Source organism: Thermobia domestica, chromosome 5 (assembly GCF_964235325.1).
Source record: "Thermobia domestica chromosome 5, izTheDome1.hap1.1, whole genome shotgun sequence".
NCBI lineage: Eukaryota > Metazoa > Arthropoda > Insecta > Zygentoma > Lepismatidae > Thermobia > Thermobia domestica.
Window position 1 is genome coordinate 19,183,257 of NC_137458.1, and position 24,937 is coordinate 19,208,193.

The 24,937-nt window shown below is 38.4% G+C and overlaps 1 protein-coding gene across 2 annotated transcripts in view; it reads right to left on the bottom strand.

The window, feature by feature from the left end:
- The window catches only part of LOC145685767 (golgin subfamily A member 5-like), a 60,294-nt gene that overhangs the window by 12,420 nt on the left and 22,937 nt on the right, over positions 1–24,937 (bottom strand). For both annotated transcript variants that reach the window (XM_081758288.1, XM_081758287.1), the window contains exons 4-8: positions 20,821–21,232; positions 17,135–17,354; positions 11,501–11,917; positions 9,303–9,507; positions 1,305–1,550 (exon numbers count right to left, since the gene is read on the bottom strand). In XM_081758288.1, the coding sequence (XP_081614414.1) occupies positions 1,305–1,550; positions 9,303–9,507; positions 11,501–11,917; positions 17,135–17,354; positions 20,821–21,232 (1,500 nt within the window). The remainder of the gene's footprint in view (positions 1–1,304; positions 1,551–9,302; positions 9,508–11,500; positions 11,918–17,134; positions 17,355–20,820; positions 21,233–24,937) is intronic.

Below are 24,937 nucleotides of genomic sequence, written 5' to 3' on the forward strand. Positions count from 1 at the left end.
CGTCATCCTAGCCACATGGGGCTTTATGCGATTCGGAAGTGCTGGCTCCAGAGTTTTGAGTTTTTCTTGAACACTGCTCATCTGCTGACAGTACACAGTTGCACTGATGCTCTGACCAGCTGGTAGCAGTTCCCGATGCACGATGGCGCGAGCAGTCTACCAAACATACAGGAGGACTTTCTTCTGGTGCAGTGCTGGTTTTCGGCTGTTTTGGAACCGGTTCATGGGATGCTAACCAATGATGACGGCGCCGTGGAGCTTCGTACAGAACCCACTTCTCATCACATGTCAACACCATGTCCAGAAATGGCTCCTTCCTCAGACGAGACGGCAAAGAAACACAGGTGTTTGCTCGCGTCACCTTCTGGCCCGGAGTCAAATCATGTGGGACCCATCGACCCAATTTGTAGTGCTTCCCAAGTTGATTAAGGTACTGCTAAATGGTTTCTCCACTCACACTGAATTGTAGTCCCAATTCCTCACATGTCTGGCCACTGTTTGCCTCAATCGCTGCCTGAAGATCTTCATTTTTTTCATGTGTTGTTCTTCCGGCATGTGGTGCGTCTTTGAGTGTTTCGTCACCGTCCTTAAACTTGTTAAACCACCGTTGCACTGTTCGCGTAGTCACGACACCCTCACCAAAGGCCTGGCATATCTTCAGCCCCGCTGTAGCAGCGTTTGACCCCACTTTGAACTTGTACAGCAAACACGCCCTTATGACGCTCTGTGGAGGTCCCATGTTCACTCTGTCCTTACGCAAGTTTACGGTGCAACTGAGCTGCCACAACCAGGTAGTATGTTGCATATACCTACACCAACAACTGACCATGGTCTTATCCATTCGCATTCAACTCACGTTGTGAGGGCCAGTTGAACACAGACTTCCATACGTTTAAGAAACTAAACATTGAAATTATTTCAAGCAAGAAAGAAAGAAAGCAAGCAAGAAAGAAAGAAAGCAAGCAAGCAAGCAAGAAAGCAAGAAAGAAAGAAAGAAAGAAAGAAAGAAAGAAAGAAAGAAAGCAAGAAAGAAAGAAAGAAAGAAAAAAAAGAGAGAGAGTGAGTGAGTGAGTGAGTGAGTGAGTGAGTGAGAGAGAGAGAGAGAGAGAGAGAGAATGAATGAATGAAAGAAAACGACTAAACAGGAAAGCAAACTCGGGTTTGGATTTTTTTATCACACCAATTCTTCTGTAGTAGTGAGAGTGGGCCGAGAATACGGCACTCCGGCTTACCGTGTTTGCAAGTATACTTTATCACTAAAGCAGCGATTCCCTAATAGTAAAAAGCCTTTAGAGAAAGCTTACCTCTGTTTTTTCCAGCTGTAACCGAAGGGCGTTCTTCTCTGTTGTCAAGGTCTCTAAAGCGCTTTGTTTCTGTACTAACGTCTGTGTCAGCGCGTGAAGACGGGATTCTAGTTCACCTCCTGAAGGAGAGGCAGGCCGTGTAGACAGCTGGGCTCTCAGTTTCGTTAATTCTGCCTCTCGCTCACGAACTCGTGTTGCCAGAAGGCTTCGCTGGCGACTTAATTCATCTCTCACACATGCTAGTTCCTGGAAGAGAAACCATTACAAACTAAATAAAGCATCAAGTTATGGTCATATACAGATGTTGGTTCAGATATTTGGGGAGACGAAGGAGGAGGAAAAGGACAATTATTTAAAGCAACAGCTTTATTCTTATATAGCTTAATAAGGAAAAATACCAGACATAAGAAAAATTAGGGGAAACAGCACACATCTTGATTCTTTTTCAAGGGCAGTTCGTTGAATTTTACATTTTTCTAATGCACTATAAGGGAAAATAATAAAATATCTTTCAATGTTATTTACACCCTCCATTCCAAAAGAAACCGAACGTTTTAAAAAAACAAAAAAGCAATGTACATTTTGGAACAAATCATTTTTATTAATCAATGTATTCCCCTTCTGCATCGATACACATATCTGCACGCTCCAACAAGTTGTCAAACGACTTCTCCATGTCCTTTATTGGAATGGTCTTTAGGACGGCGGTCGTCGCCTTCTCAATGGCATCAATCGATGCGTGCCACTTTCCTTTCATCGCCAAATGCAGTTTCGGGAACAGATAGAAATCGCACGGAGCGAGATCTGGTGAATAGGGCGGATGATGCAACCGAATAATGTGATTTTTGACCAAAAATTCAGTTACAAGTCGCGAACGATGTGATGGTGCATTATCGTCCAAAAGAGTCCAACTGCCGATTTCGCGATATTCGGGCCGAATACGACGAATTCTTGCCAGCAAACGCTTCATGACGCCCAAGTAAAACTCTCCAGTGACCATGGGCGGCGATTAGGGGGGGCAAGAGGGGGCAGTTGCCCCCCCACTTTTTTCAAGAGACGCCCTAATTTATATAATTTCATTTGGAAATGTAAACCGGGTGTCCACACAATTTGGAGAAAAGATCTCTGACTTTTCCCTGATTTTCCATGACGAAAGTTCCCTATTTCCCTGATCCCTGAATAACTTAAAAATATTGAAAAAAGATAGAAACTCCAGCTTCCACACTCCCCATAGTTGATCTTGTTCTCTTCCGCTTCTATTTCTTTCTTTCTTTCTTTTTTTTTCTTTTCTTTTTTTTCTTTTCTTTTTTTTTTTTTTTGTAATTTCTTTCCAAAGGAATGTAAATTTACAAACATATGCATTAGCCCGATATTGATTAGGCCTACATATTACACAAAATGTAAAGTTACAAACGAAAGTGTGCAGTATACAGAGTACTTAAGATATGAAAAAATATACATTATATGCTTACACATTATAATACCAATTACACAGCATTATAATATTGCCTATAGTAATAAACAGTTCATACATGATTTTACTGATTATTAAAAAAATACACACAAACACACATACTTTTGCTGGGGGCAGTTTTTAAATGCAACACATTTAGAAATTTGTTTTCATCCTTTCTCGCATAGTTTTCTTTTCATTGATATGAATATCCTTCTTGTTGTCTCCGCAGTTTAATTTTCTTTTCTTTTTCCTCCAGCTTCTTTAGTTGTTGCTGAATCTTCCGTTTCTCTCTCCTCTTCTCGTCTCCAGCATTTATTTCTCTTTCCCTTTCCAGATACACATGGTATTGTCTCATTGAACTTCTCACTGAATTTATCATACCTCTTGTAATTATTAATCCTGATGATCCACCTATTCTCATCACAGAATCGTATATGATCCGTTGAGCCACCAGAGATTCTTCTTGTAAGTTGTCAACAATGAGAATTTTATTTATTGTAAAACCACTTTCAAAAAATGCGTTTCTGTGAAAGAAGATAAAACACAATCTCATAACTGACCATAAGTCAACGAAGTTCTTCCCATTTCCTAAGACTAAGTAAAAAACTCATCAAGTCCAATACCATCTCTATCATTGGCTATGAATTCATTCGAGTGTTCCTTAAATTCTTCAGTTGAGCTTTTACTGTAAGCTGGAGATAATATTTCTTCGCGATCTCAGCCACTTGTTCAGATTTCCTCTTGGCACCATGCAATTCTTCTAGAACAGCGTCTATCTACTCTTTTGAGCAAATATGCCAGGATGCAGTTAGATATGTGTTTTTCGCAGAAAATCAGTTTCAACAACTACTGTATATCAGAGAACACTACATTTTGCATCCAGTAACAGTAAAGAAGTCAACCCTATTTCATAAATTCAGTAATTGAACATCGGACCTAAATCGATTTTTCCCTGACTTTCCCTGACTTCACCTGACACATTTTACTTCCCTGACCTTTCACTGACTTTCACTTATTTACAAGAATGTGGACACCCTGGTAAAGGCTTTGTATGTGTTACTGGTTCATACAAAAAAATGGTGCCATATGATATTTGCCGTTAGGAGAGTACGTATTGGATATTTGTCTTTCCGTGGAGTTAAGAAAGCTACAGGAATTGCGTTTTAGTTGCAATTCAAAGCAATTAATATTGCAATTGCATATTTCCTTAAATGTCATAGCATATGCTTGCAGTACTTACTGTATTTCATTTTCTAAGAGTAAAAACATTCATTTAATGGCACGTGTGGAAATAAAAGTATAAGTTGTTCATTAACCCCAGTTTCAATATAACTTCTATAAAACAATCCTCATTATCCATTACTATGATTAATATTATCCTTTCTATTTATTTGTTTTGCAAATTTGTTATTAAATAATCTGATCACACAATTTTCAAGACAGAATTGTAAGATATTCATGAGCAAGGAATCAAATCTCTTCTTGCACTTTCGTTGTTTAAGAGTATAAAGGGCTAGGTACCTACCTGTATTGCTCTTACGAATTTACTTGCTCTTACGAATTTACTTAATAAAACAGAAATACGATATACGGCATTTTAAGTGAAAAAGATAGTATCCTGTTAGTTATGCAACCTTTCATCAACCATTGTTAGAAACAACCAGGAAATCTAACATTGATATACAATTGTTAAGATCATGTCTTGCCCCCCCACTTTTAACGTCCAACCGCCGCCACTGCCAGTGACTGTCTGGCCGGGCTGAACAAATTCTTTGTGGATAATTCCTTTTGAATCGTAAAAACAAATCAGCATCACCTTAACTTTTGACTTCACCAAGCGACTTTTTTTTGGGTGTTCCTTCATCCGGCGCTCTCCATTCAGCACTTTGCCGCTTTGTTTCGGGCTCATATTCAAAACACCACGTCTCGTCACCAGTTACAATCGATTTCAAGAAGTTTCGATCCTGCCGAGCACTTTTAACGATGTCTTTGCAATGCGCAATTTGATCAACTTTTTGGTCTTCGGTGAGTTTGTGTGGTACAAACCGAGAATTAACCTTCTTAAGGCCCAAAACTTCGGTCAAAATGCGGTAAGCGGTTCTTTGAGGTATGCCTAATTCCATTTCAATAACTTTCACCGACGATTTTTTGTTATGTTTGATGAATTCACGCATTTTTTCGATGTTTTCTTCCGATAATCCGGTTCTGGGACGGCCTGATCTTTCGTCATCATCCAGCGTCTCTCTACCCGATTTGAATCGCCTGAACCACTCGTAAACTTGCGTACGGGATAGACACTCATCACCATATGCATTTTGTAGCATTTGGTGCGTTTCACTAAAAGTTTTACCCAGTTTAACACAAAACTCAATTGCAGCTCGTTGTTTGAAACTCATTTTCCGACCGATGTACACAACACACTGACAGTTGAAACGCAATAACTTTGTTGCCGTGCATCTAAATGTCATGACATTTATACCAGTTGTCAATGAGGGACTACGCCATCTACCGGTAAAATATTACAACAGATGGCACTAGTGGTACTATTTGTTTTCAAAAGTTCGGTTTCTTTTGGAATGGAGGGTGTATTAGTATTTACAAAGTATTTACTGTATTCTTTATTTCTTTCTTGAAATGAAATGAAATTTTTTAGTTTTACGTCCCACAGTTATGCCGGCTAGGCTAAAGGAGACGGTGATGATTACGAATGAATGAAATGGTGGAATGAAGAAAGTGGGAGAACACCGAGGAAACCCACACACACGGTGTTTGTCCACCACAAAGTTCACTTGGCGGGAGCAGGGTTTGAATCCGGGACCCTATGCACCAGAGGTAAACGCTCTACCACTGAGCCACCGCTTTCTTGAGTGTCAGGTTGCAGACCACGCTTCTCCATGTTTTCTTTAATTTTCCATCATAATTTTCCTTGTGTCACGTTTCCCTTATCCACATCTCAGCTCTTCACATTTTCCATTACCTATCCTATCCTGGACCTTTCCTTCTTTCTCCAACACTTGTTTTCGGATCCTTCCTTGTTCCACCTGTGATAGTCTCTCTCACAGAACTCATCCTGCCGAGTGACGTTACACCACAGGCTGGCAACGCTGCCATCCAGTCAATGAGTCTGCCAAGAGCTGTAACCTACGATCAGCAGAAGCTACTCATCCAGTGTGAGCTCTCCTCTACAAGGAGCAAGTAGTGAGCTCTTAACGAACGTGAAGAAGGAAGATCATGAGTTGCAATGACTGATATATATAACTATCTGTATTTGGAACGTACTTAGGATGAATATCCAATTAATCCTTATATTGTAATATTCCTGGTATTGTGTAAATACTTATAGAGCCTCATCAAAATAAATCTTGTGACTTTTATATCAGTGGTTCTGAATCATCCACTTAGTTTATTGTCGCATGCCGTTAGTTGTTAGCTTTCCTTGTAGGTGGTTTATTTGTGTTTCTGGGCAAGTTACAAGGAAAAACATTTCTGCTGTGTGCTACCTTGGCTGGTAACGGGTGAAATTCTCATTTGTTGTGAGGGTCTATTGGTCTCCGGTTCATTTAATTTTGGATGTTACTTTATGATCTTTTTAATTAAATGAGCTGGCGCCCATACATTCTTTCCGCATGCCCATACTAATGCGGCCTTTTCTTTCACATTCCGATACTGTTGTATTCTTTTCTTACTCATATGTCAGTGCTTTATAAAATGCTTTTACCTAAAATAATAAGTTCTTTTTAAATAATATTCTCTCTATAGGTGAACTATGGCATCACAAGATTTGTTGACTCACTGTTAACAAAGAGGAAAATTCTGGGGAACATTCTGGTCAAGTAATGTGCTGAGCGTGAGTTTCATATATACACTAATATGTTGTCCGTTTTTGGTAGGCATTTTCAAAGTGACAGAAAAAAGGATTAAAACTACGAAAATTAAGACAAAATATAGAAAAAATGAAGCAGCCTACACAACAGGGGTTAAACATGGTTTTCCACAGTAAATTATTATTATTATTTTAATGTTCGAGTTCTTGGTTCCTTAGATTATTTTCGATTTTGGCATTTTGTAAATAATGAAAATTTACGTAGGAAAAAATTATTATTATTATTTTCGGTAACAGTATAAAACGTATAAAATTTAGCAAGTAACCTTGGGAGCAGGCACTAGTTACTCCTACTTGGCAAAGACACAACGCTGTTTTAAGCTAGAATAATAATCTAGCACTTATCACGGAATATTAAAACAATAATAAGCTGTTTTTGTGGCACTGTTGATCGCTAACAATGACAAATTGGCTTGAAAATTTTTAATGGCATACAACTAGCAATGCCAGGTGTACAACATGCAAAGTTTGGCTTGTAAAGGAAATGAAATGAAATCTTTCAGATTAACGTCCCGCGCTTTCTAGCCTTTAGGCTAAGGGAGACGGATGATTAAGGCAAGTGAATGATGAAGTGGAATGAGAGTGGGAGGAAACGGGAGTATCCCGAGAAAACTCACGGACACGAGTTGTCCACCACACTCTTACTTGGGCGGGGATCGAACCAGGGGTCCCAAGTACCAGAAGTAAAGCGCTCGACCACTGGGCCACCGTGCCTCCCAAAATTTGGTTTGTGGCCGTGATATTTTCTCAATTTTAAAACGAAAAGTGGAGAAGATTTCTATCACTTTCTGTGTTAGGAGGGATTAGAGTGGAGATGGAATATACTCTTCGGATGCTTGATTGATTGCAGAAAATCGCTTCTCGCTATCTGTTCAACGATGAAGCCGAAGAATTCTGTCGCTTTGAATAGAGGGTTACGACAGAAGATAGTACCTATTCCTAGAACGTTAAATCAGTTTTAAAAAATAAGAAAAAACGTTTCTCGCTCTCTTATCGTTTTTGATCTATGTTGATCAATACTGAAACCGAAATTGTACTGGATTTCCCCCTCTTCTAGTTTTACTAGAGTTAAAAATCTATTACTGTTTATGGTCTACAGTGATCGTGAAAACCGGAAATGGCTGATTTCTACTACTTTCGGTGGATGGACCACCTTCATCAATGAACTTTAAATCCAATATGGCCGCCCTTGACAGTCATTTACGGAGGAAACTGGATAGGGACTCGAACCCGGCATTTTCGGCCGACAAGTAACCACTACGCTACCCAGTCCGCTCCCCGGGTTCGAGTTCCGGTCCAATCATTCAGTTTTTCATTCTTTGTGTATTACTGAATTTGTACTTACAGAGTAAAATTCGGTTGTTACCTCCTTTCATAAATACGGGTGGCCTAAAAGTAGGTATACATCCGTGCATTGATCAAATATAACATTCTAGTTTATGAGTTTATTTGCTTCGGCTCTTCCGAACTTAATATGTAAGTGAAAACACACTAAAACAAATAATAAAGAAACCAAGTCTTCCTGATGGATAACAATAAGAAATGACATAAAATGAAGTACAGTACTGTATAACTACTTTTGGGCCACCCTATATATATGCTATTACAACTGTAAGAAAGTATGTTCTCAATATATGGGCACCGAATTGTCCAAGCACAGCAGTTAGGCTGTGGTACACGCCACGTGGTCTGAGTGGAGAGCACCGACAGGAGTGAGAGAGTGTTTGGCTGTTTTGGGAAGTGGACTGGGTAGCGTACTAGTTATGCATCGGCACGGTATGCCGAGGCTCCTGGGTTCAAGTTACGGTCCAGTCATTCACTTTTCCACTCTCTGTGTATTAAATCTTAACCGACTTCAGACACGTAATCCATTTGATTAAAATGTTACAAATAGGAGACAATATAATGTACTATGAAAGTGTTCCAAAACTTTGCAATACAACCCCTATGCTGCTGTGGAATGTGACCATAATCATGCTAAAGAAAATATGGTCCGTTTCGGTGTTTTATACTCTAGCTCCAAAGATTACTATCAGCTGCCTAAAGAAATTTATATGGAACCAAGGGAAAGTAAGCTCTTTCACACACACATATATATAATAATCAAAATCGGTGCACGGGAAGGTATTCTTTCGCACACACAAATAATAATCAAAATCGGTGCACGGGAAGATATTATTTCGCACACAAACATATAATAATCAAAATCGGTGCACGGGAAGGTATTCTTTCGCACACACAAATAATAATCAAAATCGGTGCACGGGAAGGTATATTCTTTCACACACACACAAATAACAATAAAAATAGGTGCAACTATGTCCAAGTTATGTGTGAACATACCTGTAACATACACGTAAAAAGTTGAATTAAGATTTTTTTAATTAGTTAAAAATGGAGTTTGTCTTATAAGCCGCTTCTCCTCACTTACTGAAGAACGCTCGTTAATATTTGTTATCAATTGATCGCATCTATATATTGTTTTTACCAAGAATGGTTAACTTATAAGTTTTACTATATACTGTATTACTATGCGGATAAAACAAGCTTTTGATATGACAGACAGCGAAAGAAAGAAATAATTGTACTACTCAAAGATACAAACTCAGCTGCTTGTTCCGATCCAGTATTAGCAACAACGATTATTATTTGTCGTTACCTCCTTTTGTTGTTTACAATCTTCTTCAGCTGCTTGCCTCCTTTTCCTTTCCTCCTGAACAGCATCCTGCAAATGCTGCTGAGTTTCCGTCGCCTGTTCTCTCAGCATTTCCAGTCGCTTCTCTGTTTCTTCAATCTCTTCTCTCGCTTTCTGCAGCTGAGACGTTACTTGCAGCGCTTCCTCCCGCAACATATCTCGCTCTTGCCTAAGGAAAGAAGAAAAGAATATCTAACGATTGTAAAAATTTTGTACCCAAAGTAGTGTTTCTACTTATTTTTTTATTTATTTGTATAATAATATGTAATGTATTTGTATAATGCTTGTATAATTTTTTATTTGTATAATGCATGTTCTTTGTATAATAATCGTCCAATTTCCACCCATGATTACTATTATTATTATTATTATTTTACTTTGAAAGGAAGATATTTATGAGCAGACATTAGTATAACCATACAATTTTGTTTTCAGTTCCTATCATAGCCTGGTTAATTACTCCAGAATTTGGCATCTCAAGGCCACCTCTTCTAGCATTCCCAGTTACGGAATCATCATAATAAGACCTCTATTCCGTTTCAACGAATAATGGAAATCACTTCCATATATGTGAGAAGTCAGTAATTAATACTCCTTACATTTTCCGCTAAATATAATTACCGTAGCATGAAATGACTACATCGTATTTAACTGTGTGTAATGTGCACCTAAGTTATAAGTTAAAAAAAAAAAAAAAATTACTTTTTTGTTACAATAATAAGTCTGAGAAATCCAACTGTTGTACTGAACGATATTACCAGTAATTTATATAAGAATGTCTATATTCTTTTCAGGAGTAACATTTTAACGAATAAATTCATAAATATTAGAATTACAAACTTTATATATAAATGGAATTAACACTAAGGGTGTATAATGCGTATCCTTAAGTTTTCCCTCAATATGCTGGCAAAAAGATGAGCATTATACACGCCAAAATACAGCTGACATATAGGTAACATACACATTACTTTACCACAGAGGCCAAGTTTCTGAGTCTTGCCTGTCCATGCAAGAAATGCAAAAGTCAAGGCATGCATACGGTACTACTAACGAACTGTACATTTAGCTTTGTTATCGGTTTTAAGCATCACGCTATGGTAGAGACCTGCACGGGCTGGGCTCAGCCCGAGGTCCGGCCCGGCCTGCGGGCCGACTCTGTTATTTCTTTGGGCCGGGCTGGGCTTGGGCGGGACGACACTGATTTCTCTTCAAGTCGGGCCGGGCTAGGACCGATTAATTGCAATTCTTTAATAATTATTGACTTTCGTTAAACAATAATTAGAATGAAGGCAAACGAAGTGTGCCCGTGAAAAATGTTACAAAATGAGACTTTTAAAATTTTTCGGGCCCGGGCCGGGCTTGGGCCAATAATTTTAAAAATCTTATCGGGCCGGGCCGGACTCGGGCCGAAAATCTCCAAAACTTTTCGGGCCCGGGCTGGGCCGGGCCTAGGTACATTCGGGCTGGATTGGGCTCGGGCCGAAAAATTCGGCCCGTGCAGGTCTCTACGCTATGGTAATACAATTCAGGAAGTCCTACGGATGAGTAAAGGTTATAAACTAGATGTTCAAGGGGGAATTAAGAAAGAAATGAAATGAAATCTTTCAGTTTAACGTCCTACGATTATGCTCTTTAGGTTAAGGCAGACGGATGATTAAGACAAGTGAATGATGAGGGAAGAATTGGTGGAATGCTGTCCACCACAAACGAACTGGCCGGGGATCGAACCAGGGACCGCACGTACCAAGGTAAGCGTTCTATCATTAAGCCAAACTTTCTTTCGAAAATCAATGGATTAAAGATCAAAGATGGTTTCGGCATTGCTCAGCCTTAATAAGTCACCATGGATTCGTCCGCTTTAAAAAAATGAAATCACTAAAAAATCATTAACTTCCTAGCACTAATCTATGAAAAATTAGTCAATGACTTTATAAAGTGTTGCTTATTTCTATGTAATCTGACACTTGGGGTGAACTATGCTGATCAAACGGGTGGTCAAACTAGATAACAATGAGCAATACTCCCAAGATCACTTTGTTTTATAAGACACTGTAAGTATTAAACCGTTATGAACCTCGAATTTTGATTGCTTTTAATTTACCATTATTTTCACGATTACCTAGGTATTTTCAAAAACGGAGCATTCTTAAAAAACGTACCTGAGTTGTTCCAGTTCAACCACCGTGGTGTCATCTTCCTCATCCTTCCTGGAATCTCCCCTTAACTCACTGATCAGCTTTTCCTTGTCCTGAAGAATCCTCTGTGCCCTCACTCTGTACTGATCCAACTCTTGACGGGCTTCCTTCGTCTCCGCTCGAGAACGCTCCAGCTGTTGCTGAAGCTCCGTCAGGGAAGACTGCAGCTGACTTATCTGCTGCTGAATGGCCACAAGGTTCTCCGACAGAGAAACTCTCTCGGCCTCTGCTGCTCGCAACTTCTCTCGAAGATCCGATACTTCTTCGCGATTGGCCGCTTGTAACCTTTCCAACTGCCCTTCTTTTTCCGTTAGCCTTTCCTGAAGGGCTTGCAACGCTTGGCTTTGCAATCCGCTCGAATTAGCAGAGTCCTGTAACAGCCTACAACACGAAAGAAAGATAAACTTAACAAAGCATTATAAATTACCTTTAGTACTCTAAACATTGATAAAAGAAAACGAATTTGGAAGGTTCAATGTCGCCATCACAAAAGCTCTCCACTGACTTCTATCTTTAGCCAAATGGATCCAGTTTCTACTTTGTATTCCTATTTCTGCGAGATTCATCTTTAATATTGTCCTCGCATCTGCGCCTAGGTCTTTCTAATGGTCGTTTCCCGATTGGTCTTCCAGTTAAGATTTTGAAAGCGTTCCTACTTTCTTCCATCCTGGCTACATGACCTGCCCACCTGAGTCTCCTAGATTTGATGACTCTAACAATGTTTGGTAAACGGTAACGGTATAAATTAAGTAGTTCCTCGTTATAAAGTTTCCGCCATTACTTATTCCCGCTCCTCTTGGATCCGAATATTTGTCTCAGAATCTTCTTCTCAAACACTTTCAATCCCACACACAAGTTCTTCCCTTACAGTAAGCGATCATGTTTCGCAACCATACAGAACAACAGGCATGATTATAGTTTTATGTATTTTAAGCTTCAAATTCCGCGACAGAATTCGCGACGACAAGAGATTTTGAACTGAATAACAACACGAATTCCCTGTTAATTTTTTCGAAATGATGGTTTTCGTCTGTTAATATTAATTCTAGATATATGAAAATATTCACTGTATCAAAAATATTATTTGATATTTTAACACATTCATAATTTGCCATATTATTATGATCCCGATGAACTTCCATGTATTTAGTTTTCTCTGCATTTAGTTTTAAACCCATGTCCCTACAAGCGTGTAATAAGACCTCTGCATTTTTTTCTAAAAATGTAACTACTTAAATAATAATCATAATAGAGAGAACTAAAGTAAAATGTTAACAGAATAAGTAAAATTACACAATTCACTATTTAAGTTCAGTTCTCCTCTAATGATAAAAATTGGAAAAGGGCGGGTATAGATAACTTAACTACGATTGTATCTAGGGGAATTGTATCTGAACTATTTCGACAAATTTATGCTACTATCTTTATCGGCAGCATTCAGCCATTCACAAGCACATCATTACGCTTCTTAACACAACATCTTGCATTTTTGTAATGCAATGGTCAGTAAAATTGAATTTATAAAATAACTAGCCAACTGGTTCTTTTGTTTCAAAAAGTAATTGCAAAATCCGCGACGTCATTTCAAGAAGTGTAACCACGTGCTTGCAAGTGGCTCAATATTGTTGATACTGTTGATAAAGGCAATAGTATAAATTTGTCGAAACAGTTTAGACACAAATTCTTCTCGTCGAAATCAAGGTAACTTCTCGATACTTGACATTTCCCAAGTTTTAATAAAAATGCGTTTTTTTTTTTTTTTTTTTTGTTTGTTTGTTTGTTTAAGTAAATATTACGAAAGGCGTTCAATTTATAACCGGGATTCCTTCTTCTCTAGGTATTGCTGTGCGCAGTTTGGCGTCCATATCTCATCTTGTGATAGGATAGTCCTGATATTTTTCTACGATAACGGCAGTTGAGATAGCGTCTCAGAAAGCGTTGATGGACGATAGTAACAAGCCTAGCAGAGTGAAGCAACGCTGCATCATCAAGTTCCTCCTGAAGGAAGGCGTGAAACTTTCCGAAATCTTCAGAAGATTAAGTGGGTAATATGACGAAGAATCTCTCTTTCAGTCGTAAGTGTATGAGTTATGTTCAAAATTCAAGGTAGGAAGAGAATCCGTTCTCAATGTGGCCCGTACTCCATGCCTAGCTACTTCAGTCAATAAAACTAACATTCGTCAGGTGGAGCAGCTCATTCTGAGTAAGCGACGTATCAATGTGAGATTTAAGTGCGGAAACAAACATTAGCGTGGGAAGTGTGAAAACGATAATCCAGGAACACGTATACTTCCGGAAAATCACAACCAGATGGGTTTCAAAAACGTTCGACCAGAAGCAGTAGGGTTCCCACTCTCTTTCCCAAAAGAATTTCCAGGACAAATGACCAAATTTCCAGGACTTCCACATAAGAAAGTATAACAGGATTGCAACTGTAGGTTCAAAACTCAGAACAGTGAAATAAAAAGTACGGTAGCTTATGCAGTGAATATTAATGCAAGTACAGTATTAAAGCCTGTGACAAACATCTTGGCATTTCAGCTAAACGAATAAAACGCAAGCTCTGACGCGACGTTGCCGAGTGCTAAGGGGTGTGGCTATAGCTAAGCAGACGAACTACAGCGCGATCAGGTGGCAGAGGATAGACGTGGATGTGTACAAAATAAACGTGGCAATTCCGCTGGCCTCTCATTTGCTAGCAGCATTTAAAGGGAACTTGGAGCGCCGCCTTCAAATGTTTGTCACGCCGTTTAATACACAATAATTAAATACACAAAGCGAAGCGTAATGTGCTTTTTTTCTGACCTGTCCTCCCAACTCCCCTTATAGCCACCCGATCCACTCACATCCAGCACATGTATTTTCATTCTTTCTACATGACTTTTAATTGTGCAACGAACAAATTACAAACAACAAAAATATGTTTTTCGTGCATGGTATCTTCATTGCGAGACAGTGTGACATATAATTAGGAAAAAAAAAAAAAGGAATAATATTACAAGTTTTTCAACTGAGTATGGAGTTGTCTGATTTCCTCATCTATGGACATAACCTCTCTTCTTTAGCGAAGCTGCTCTACGAATAGCATTTGATTTTGTCAATAAAGTAAAGCAAAATTTCTGCTCTGCTTCATGTGTAAGCTGGTTTGCTTTAGTCTCCAAAGCTTCACTTGTTTCCATCAATTTCCTTTTCTTTTTCTGCAGCTGCTGTACATTTTTACTTATTTCTTTCCTCTTGTTCTGCACTTGACTTTCTCTTTCAACAGTCCTTATTTTCTCCAGCTCTACTATATAGCGCTGCCTTGCATGGAAAGTACGTTGCAGCATTTCTCTCGTGATGGTGATTGAAGGACGGTATTTATGGGAAATGTTCATACACCAATCTCACACCGATCAATGATTTCTCCTTCATATTTTCAACAAGCAGATCTTTATTTATGCTGTCCATGAGACAAAACCAGAAACTTTTTTATGGTTAACAACAAATTTAAATTCTTCCGAACCATCCAAACAGTTTTGTGTAAAAAAAAAAAAAAAAAAAAAAAAAAAATCAGCCTCTCAGGGTCCAACACACAAATAAATATGAGAAAACTCATTACCTTCTAATGAAAAAAAAAACCTTTGAGTTTTACGTCCCACGGTTATGCCGGTTAGGCTAAAGGAGACGGTGATGATGAAATGAAGAAAGTGGGAGGAAACCGACGCACACGGTGTTTGTCCACCACAAAGTTCACTTGGCGGGGGCTGGGATCGAACCCGGGACACCAAGCACCAGAGGTGAACGCTCTACCACTTAGCCACCACGGCCCCTACCTTCTAATGAAATCGTAATTTAAACAACGTAAACAACTCAGTAAAATCTGAAGTTTCTTAGGTATAGCAAGGAATCGAGTTTCACCTAGATATGATCTTGTCACAAATAGCATTCGTATGAAATTTTACTGAAGAGTAAGTATTGTTGAGAAAATAGATTGATTATGGAGGATTGATGCTGGTACAAAGCACAGTTTCTGGAGGATACTGTTAGGGAAGACAGCATTCAAGAATGGGTTAATAGACTAGTGGATGAAAGAAGAAAAGGAGTCAACCACACTGTTTGGAGAAAGAAAACCCACCAACTACCCACACATGTAGGATCATGTCAAGTTATTATTCAACACAAAAACAGGAATAGCAAACAAAAATACCAATCAATTAAAAATCTTCATTATAATTATGAAAAATATGACATTCAGTATTGCTGTAAATTTCAAGGACATTTCCAGGATGTTTCCAGGACAAAATCAATTCAAGGATATTTCCACGTTTTCCAGGATTTCCAGGACGAGTGGGAACCCTGAGTGTAGGGAAAACGTCTTGTATCAGCATCTGCAACGATTTTAGAGAGAAAGCGAGAGCTTGTTTGCACAGAAATCATCTGCGATGAGACCTGGGTGCATCATTACACTCGTAATTTGATGATTTGCAACAGCATAGCGAATAGAGGCAAAAACTACCAGCAGTTCTTTTAATTCACGAGTTCTGGCGCAACGTGGCGTTGGTGTTGCATCCAGCCCAACGCTCTAATGTGCTTCCTTGCATATCTGTCAACCTGACGATCATACAATAATTCACGCATCTACGTTTCATGAAATCTATTTCCTAATTCACGTAATATTTACCTTGTTTCAAGACCATATTTTATTTTTTGTCGTGCTAGAAATTTTGATAGTTTCTCTTATGATTGCTATTTGACCAAATTTACAGTAAAGGGAGCAGTAAATTCATTAACCTCAACCTGTGCTACACGTCTTCTTTTAGATTCGGTTCCAGTAAGATTTGGCCTTTTCACAGGCAATTTATGTTTCTATAAGAAATGTGAGATGTGACGATAAATTAAAAAATGAATGGGGTACAGGATCTGTTACGGAATTTAATTTGTTTCTTGTAATTTCTACTTTCTTGCCGTTTATAACTTACAAAAAATAAATTAAAAAAAAAAATCCACCAAAATGAACATAAATTTTACGCAAAGCTTTCTGTCTTTTCGAGGAAATGCTTATTCCCATTCTGCGGAAAAAAAAAAAAAAAAAAACAGTTGTTTCAAAAAGTGGTTACTTTTAACAGAATATGGAACAGAACAAAAAGGTATCTTCTTGAATTATACATTAACACAAGCAGAATGGAGTTCTGAACGAGCTGTTACTTACATTAAATTCCCCTTATAATTTCAGAAAAACAAATAACTGTTGCAGGGAAAATATGTAGGGGATTTAAGAGGATCTTATCCTGGGTACAAAATATTATACCAACCACAAATGTATGAAAGTTAACCATGTCACCGCAAAGTAGTACAATAAATCATCTGTTCCTTTAAAGCGCTTTTGTAGATAAGACTGGAATGTGTGTGACAGCAGCGCTGCAGTTTTCCAGTTTGCCGCAGGAACGAAGTTTGGCCTACCTTCAGCGTATTAAACGAGTGGTGTGCGCGCATTTTATATTCCTATTCGCTATGGTAATGATGATAAAAATTCTTGATATGAGCATAGCTAAAACACTTCGATCCCTCCAATGTCTAACTTAAGGATAGCTATTGGAAAATAGATACTGAACTATTTACCTCTCGTTTTCAGCATGAAGACTCTGAACTTTTTCCTGCGCTGCCGCAATTTGCTGCCAAGCTTCTTGCAGCTGATGCTGGATTTGGCTCATCTGCTTATCTTTATCTTGTAACAAGTTCTCCAGTGACGTCACTTGGGACAGAAGCTTCTGAAAGGCCTGCTCCTGAGCTATATACTTTTCCTCTTGAATACTGAGCTGTTGCTTCATATCGGCTGCCTCTAGTTGTACAAAGAATTACTACCAGTTACAAGTTGAATACATCAATCAAGAATTTTGCTTCTTAACACTAAAACCAATAAATATTGCTACAGTGGAATAATACCCTAATCTATTCCTAGCTAGCAAGCTCAAATGAAAAAGGAAGCCACACACAGGACACTGTTAAATTTTAATTGGTGATTTCAGTACTTACTTAGGTTGAGTAATTACGATCTTCATTACACCTTTTCGAATTACAAGGAAACCAAAATTTAACCAGGATAGCTAAACATTGGAAAAAGAATGGGATTGTATTATAAAATTTTGGAAAAAGAATAAACATGACTGATTATATACATTTTTGGGTTTTTAATTCGACTGCTACAATTATTCTACGGAATTTTTCATTCAATAAAGGAATAGCCAGACTCAAGAATTTGCAACATTGAAACAGTATTGTGGACAGCTCTGAAGATTACATTTTTGGGTTTTTAATTCGACTGCTACAATTATTCTACGGAATTTTTCATTCAATAAAGGAATAGGCAGACTCAAGAATCTGCAACATTGAAACAGTATTGTGGACAGCTCTGAAGATTGTTTTTGGTGGTTTACCAGATATATTTCGTAATATTTAATGTTTATTTTTCACAGTTTATGTTTCATTTCACAGTAATAGGCCATGAAAAAGAGTAATGTATTTTATAACAGTTACAGACACACAATATAGGTAGGAATAAGAAAACAGAAATGTGATTCTACTCAGCAACTCGGGTTTATCTTTGGATTTAATTCGCCTAGACGATAGTATAAGCAGTTTATAATATCGACATATCAGTGTAAAAATGAAAATTATGTCCAATACATAAAAAGGCAATTACAATTTCCATCTTATTATAAATTAATATAATTATAAGTGGGTATAAGCAATATGAAAACCTTATTTTTTAAATATAAGAAAGAGTGTCCCCCCTTCCCCTTGCTCTTCTACTGGCTTACCAACCTCCTCACCTAGCAAAGATACGTTAACGGTACGGACCATCGCATAGAATTCTCAGATTAAATATTAATTACCATTACTAGCTGTTCCCTCCAAGTCATCTTCGCATGCAAATTGTCTGCCCGTTAGCGACACTTGTAACTTTTTAAATGTTATGAAGTACATGTAACTTACACACAGATTAATATGTTTTTGCTTTATACCTAGTCTAGCCATAAATATTGTCACAAACTTTTGGCTTTGACTGTAGAACCTGTTGTGCAGGTGGCAAGGTACAATTTAGCTCAAGGTCAGCCCTGGCCAGTGTGTGTCGAACAGGGAAAGAGAAGGGTGGATCTGCTTCGCTTAAGCATGGAATAGAGTGAGTTCAAAAATAGAAATGCAGTGTTTACCTTGCATAAGGGTGGAAATTCACCAAGTGAGATTTTCAAACTGCTGAAACTTCTGAAAATCAGCAAGAGATTTGTTTACCGCACAATCCAGTGGTTTACTGAGACCGGCAGTGTACGTGGCCGGCGAAGGGATGGTCGTCCTCGTAGTGTGAGAACAGTAGCAGCTGTTAAAGCAGTGGCTGCTCGTGTGCGGCGAAATCCACTCCGGAAGCAGAAGGTCATGGCACGGGAGCTCAACATGGCCCCAAGATCAATGTTCAGGTTACTTTCTGAAGACCTGAAGGTCAGAGCTTATCGGCGGAGCACGGAGCATTTCTTCACACCACAGCTGAAGCAGCAGAGGAAACTGAAGCAAGACAGCTCCTACAGCGGTACGCCAACAATGGACATCGGCAAATCCTCTTTGCCGAGGAGAAAATCTTTACCATTGAAGAGAGCTTTAACAGCCAAAATGATAGGATATATGCAGCAAGCTCTCGAGAAGCTCGTGGGAGAGTTCCTAAGGTTCAGAGAGGTCATCAGCCCTCCTCAGTCATGGTTTGGTGGGGGGTGAGCTATGAAGACCACACCAGACTTCACTTTTGTGAGCAAGGTGTAAAAACAAGTGCCAGGGTATATTTGGAAACTGTTCTGGAGCCTATTGTGAAGGACTTGAGTGACACCATGTTTAACAATGATCACTGGACCTTCCAGCAGGATTCTGCGCCAGCTCATAAGGCAAGGATGACACAACAATGGTTGGAGGCCAATGTATCAGATTTCATCTTCAGTGCTGAGTGGCCTTCTGGTAGCCCCGATTTAAACCCTCTGGACTACAAACTGTGGGCAGTGTTAGAAGACATGGTCTGCAAGAAAAGACCCTTCACTTAAAAGTTTGAAGCGTTCCTTGGTGGCAGCAGTGGCGGATTTTCCGATTGATACTCTCCGTACTGCAATAGATGACTAGCCCAAGAGACTCAAAGCCCGTGCGCGTGCCAATGGTGGACATTTTGAAGTTTGATAGGTGCCAATTGTAAAGAATATATGTGGTTATAACATATTAAAAGCAGATTGAAAAATCTCAAACCGTATTTCAGATATTCACAAAAAAGTGTGTGACAGAATTTATGGCTAGACTAGGTAATAAATATACAGAGATTTCCACGTAATATATTTCATGATTTCTCTAATTTAGTTTCTATAAGATATTCTGGTATCGGATGTTCTAACTGGGCACTCAGTAGCCTAGTGGTTACAGCGTCTGCACAGTCCCAGGTTCGATTTCTGTCCGATGCATCCTAATTTGCGGCGTCTATCGAACGCCGTGAGGCAAACTGGAGTCACGTGAACAAAAGTGAGAGCTACTAGGCTGGATGCAGTTCAGACAGTCGCTAACAGATGACGTTGGAGCTGCTCATACCCACAAAGAGCTGTCACGATATTGGTGGTTTTAGATGTTCTAATTAGACTTTCTTTAAAGGCATCTGCAAAATTATGGTATTGCAGTCGTGGAGATGGTGTGTTATCGGTGTACATATTATATGTCAGGTTTAGGATGTCTACAGGTATTTCCAATTCTTAGCTAAGTATAATATTGGGCTGAAGGAGTTGAGTTGAGTTGATTTTAGTTTAGCGTCCCTTTCAGCAGCGAGGCTATATGAGACGTGGACCTACTGATTAACGTGGAATCCGAACCACATGAGCTCCCGCCGGGAATCGAACTTGGGCTGAAGGAGTTTAAGCTACTGTTTGGAACTGACGCAAAATTTTCCACCTAGCACTTTGCTAATTGCGATCATCATGCACTTCTTTTATCTATACATGGGTTTCTATTGCAAGTGCTTAATTGTTTGTATGTTTAATTAATCAATAATTAACTAATGGTAGCTTATTATGAAAAGGAGAATAAAATAACCTACATTTACGAAAAAAGACAGTATTTTATCTGTATTTGTTGTTCAGAGGTTTCATTTTAGCCGCTAAGAAAATCATAGAAAGTGAGAAAACTGTATTGAAAAATTCCGGTATTTTAACCGGGAAACACACACATTCCAAACTACATCTCTATCTAAATATCCTGCAAAATATTTTTACAAGACCAAAATTATATAATACCTTTTTCCGATGCTTTAGTTCTTTGTAACAGAAGCGACATCTCCTGATTTAAACTTTGTAATTCGTGTTTCAAAAGATTATTTTCATTATTCAACATATCTTCATGTTGGGTACTTGATATAGAAGACGTTTCATACGTTGAATTCACGGGGCTGGGTTCGGGTATCTGGATTGTAGCTGCTGTTGAACTGGAGATTGGAATACTGCTTTCGGTCATTTGCACTCTTGATGGCTCTTCCAATGGCTCTTTTCTGGGAGTACTTCTTCCAGAATGAGGGTTTGATTTATTGATTTCCACTTCCTCCCTTCTTGGTTCTATTTCACGCCTTGCTCCTGGTGATGTTTTACCATTCTCAATATGTAAACTTCCGGGTTTTATTTTCGGAGTCTCTTGCGGCAAAACCTGCTGATTCTGAAAAGAAATATAATTATTATTTATTGCCATTTTTTCCTACAGCAACGAGGTTAGGGCCTCTCTTATACTTAACTACTAACAAAAAAATTGAAAAGTTTTTGTGTTATGTTTATCAGTGTGTTATCGAGATTTTCGTTGTGGTTAGAAACACAAAAGCATTACTCATTTTTCTTGTCGTCTCTTTTTTCCCCCTCATTTTTCCAGCCGTGCCACGACGAAACTGGATTTATCCAATACTTATATTCTATCATAACCGGGGCTGGGAGGCGGCGGATAAAAATATAAGTACCGTAAAAATGTAAATGAATGGATATATAGATATATACATATGTGTTCCTTAATCAAACGTGAACAAGCTAAAAATCAATCTTATGAACAAATGAAGGAAAATTCGGTCTGTAATGTATAGCACATATAGTAACACTCAATATGAATTATGGTACATGTAAAATAACATCGAACATACAACTAAACAAATCCCTATTTTTAATATTTACGGCCGTTCGATTTTATCTTTTGGTGACTTGGTGGCAATTTGGAACATGTTGTCATACCCACTACAATCTTCGACCGGTCAGTCAGTTCGGAGTGATCGTGGTCCTGGTATCAAGTCCTAATTAGGTGCAGGTGTCCACTGTAGGCTCCACAAATGGTGATCCAAACTAGTTCGCACTAATGCGTTTGCAGTTGCACAATCACTACTCCTGATTTCTACTTGTGAGGGTTCCAAATGACGCACAGTTAATTACAAGTTAGTAGATAAGAGCGTGGGCGAGTATTATGGTATATGAAAAAGAATATGCGACACATGACATGTGATATTTCACTAATTACAACACTATTGATAGGCAAAGAGGCCCACTTCAGTATTCAATATATATATATATATATATATATATTCGATTTTCAAATTAATGTCTCGTCTTTAAATACTCAACCAGGCAGGGGAGTTCACTTTATATTCTCTTGTAAAGCAACTTAGAACAGCACGGACGCTAGAGGACCGGCATCCAAAAGTGTAAGCGCGAATAACTTCGTTTGTTTAACTAGCTTCTACATACAGCAAAGCGTGGATGGAAGGAAAGTTTCGCGAAGGGTCCAAATCCAAGAGACAGTCACAAAGAATGCAGACATCACGTGAGCAGCCACCCTGTTTTTCAACCATATATGGTCTTAAAACAAGGACCAAGCACACAAACACACAAGCAAGTGTTGGAATTAGGATTGGGATAGAAGTGCTTACAAATATGAGTATGTCCTATATGTAGTTAAAAAGACATAGTCTGTGCAAATAGGATACAGAATTATGATGGATGTTTAAGTTGATGTTTGCGATATAATAATTCATATAAAATTCAAGTATTTATTGTACATGCAATGAGACTAATATAGTTGCTAATAGGATTAGACATATACGGTTCAGTTATAACAGTTGGATTAGCAGTAATAAACATTTTTAAGTATAAACAGCAAGCATACCACACTTGTGAAAGAACAGACCTGAGAACCTCCTTTCATATACATGGCTTGGTCAATTAAGAAAAAAAAAATGTTTTTCCCCTTTTAATTTAAAAGCAATAAATGAGCTTAGGAAGCCGATGACAAGAGAATGGGTATGTTAAGTGGATAGGTTCTGCTCTAGCAAGTTTTTTGTTTCTAGGGCAAATTTTGATTTTGATTTTAAGTTCCTAACACTGGGGGGTAAATTGTTCCAGAGGCGGATACTAGTAGGCACGAATGATTTGCCTTATGTCTCTGTGCGATGTTTAGGAAGTAGCACAGAATTACCTGCTCTAGTGACGCGGCCGTGCCGGGCAACGAATTGATAATTATTGTTTAAATATGGAGAGAACTTGTTTGCAACGACGCTGAACACTCTTAACTAAAATATGATGTTTCCTCCGAAGGTGGAGCGGTAGCCAGCCAAGCCTATTCAATGCCGGGGTAATATGGTCGTAGCGACGGATATTAAAGATACATCCAATGCATGTGCTGTACATTCGATCCAATTTAGCCAAAAGAGTAGTGGATAGCTCGTTATATACTACATCACAATAGTCAAATATAGGAAGCAGAAGTGCCTTACCAATTGAGTCTTTTCCTTTAATATATACCTTCATTAATCTGTAGAACTAAGCGAATTTATTACATGCAAAAGATGACAGATACGGCCCAGTATTAGAGCACTCATTTGTTGCGAAGAGTCTTTAGTTCGAACCCTTGACATCTATGATTAACTAAAGTTATCTTAGGATTTTCCCCTTAAATGTTTTCCCCTTTCTACATTCAATGCCTTCAACGTTACTATTTACTAAACTCAGGAATAAGTCTAAATATTTAGTAATGCCGAAACTTTTAATGGGAACCCAAGTTTTAACCATACCTGCAATGTTTATACAGGGTGGCCCAAAAGTAGGCATACACCCCTGCATTGATCAAGTATAACATTCTAACTTATAGGTTTATTTGATTCGCCTGTTCCGCGCTTAAGATATAAGTAAAAATGCATTAAGAACAAATAATAAAGAAACTAAGTCTACCTGATGGATAACAATAAGATCAGTACGGGACTGTATACCTACTTTTGGGCCACCCTATATATATATATAGGCAACAAATGCGATTAAATAGCAGTATGTGTTTATATAAATAAATAAACTACTGATAGTAGTAGGGGGGTCCATTAAATTTTAATATTAATGAATATTTAGACACATTCTTGAGTTTAATAGTTATAAATCACGTGTCAGTTTAATTTCTTCAGTAGTCCCTCATCATAATAGTCTACTGAAGAAACTAAATACACGAAAGGTTCGTCGGGATCGTAATACGGTGGATACTTTCAAACATCTAGGATCAGTATTAACAGACGAAAAACATATTCATGAAAAAATTATATGTCGACTAAAAGCAAGGAATTCGAGTTATTATTCAGTTCAAGATTTCTTGTCATCACGAATTCTGCCGAGGAATTTGAAGCTTAAAATATATAATATATAAATAAATAAAATATATCATGTCTGTTGTTCTGTATGGTTGCGAAACATGGTCGCTTGCTCTGAAGAAAGAACGTAGATTGAAAATATTTGATAACAAGATCCTGAGACGATTATTCGGACCCAAGAGGAACGGGAATGGAGAATGGTGGAAACTACATAATTTATACGGTTTACCAAACATAATCAAATCTAGGAGGCTCAGGTGGACAGGTCATGTAGCCAAGATGGAAGAAAGTAGGAATATTTTCAAAGTTTTACTTGGAAGACCAATCGGAAAACGACCATTAGGAAGACCTAGACGCACATGGGAGGACAACATTAAGATGTATCTCGCAGAGATAGGAATAAAGTAGAAACTGGATCCAATTGGCTAAGGATAGAAGTAAGTGGAGAGCTTTTGTGAACGCGGCATTAAACTTACCGGTTTCAAAGGCCATAGAGTTAGTTAATCCCTTATCATTACTTACATTCAATTATTATCTGTCTTCAGGAAGAAATAGTAGCTCAGGGTAGGGCGCGAAAGGCCTCTGGTTCGATCTCACGCCACGGGAAATTTTACAGGCAACATCGTGTTCATTTCTTTTGAGCGTTTCCCCCACTATCTCTATAACAGAAATGCTTCAATTGTTTCATATAAGTTTCTTTGCTTGGTAACAAGTGTGAGATTAAAACTCAAAATCTCCCATTGAACCCCTAATCTGAA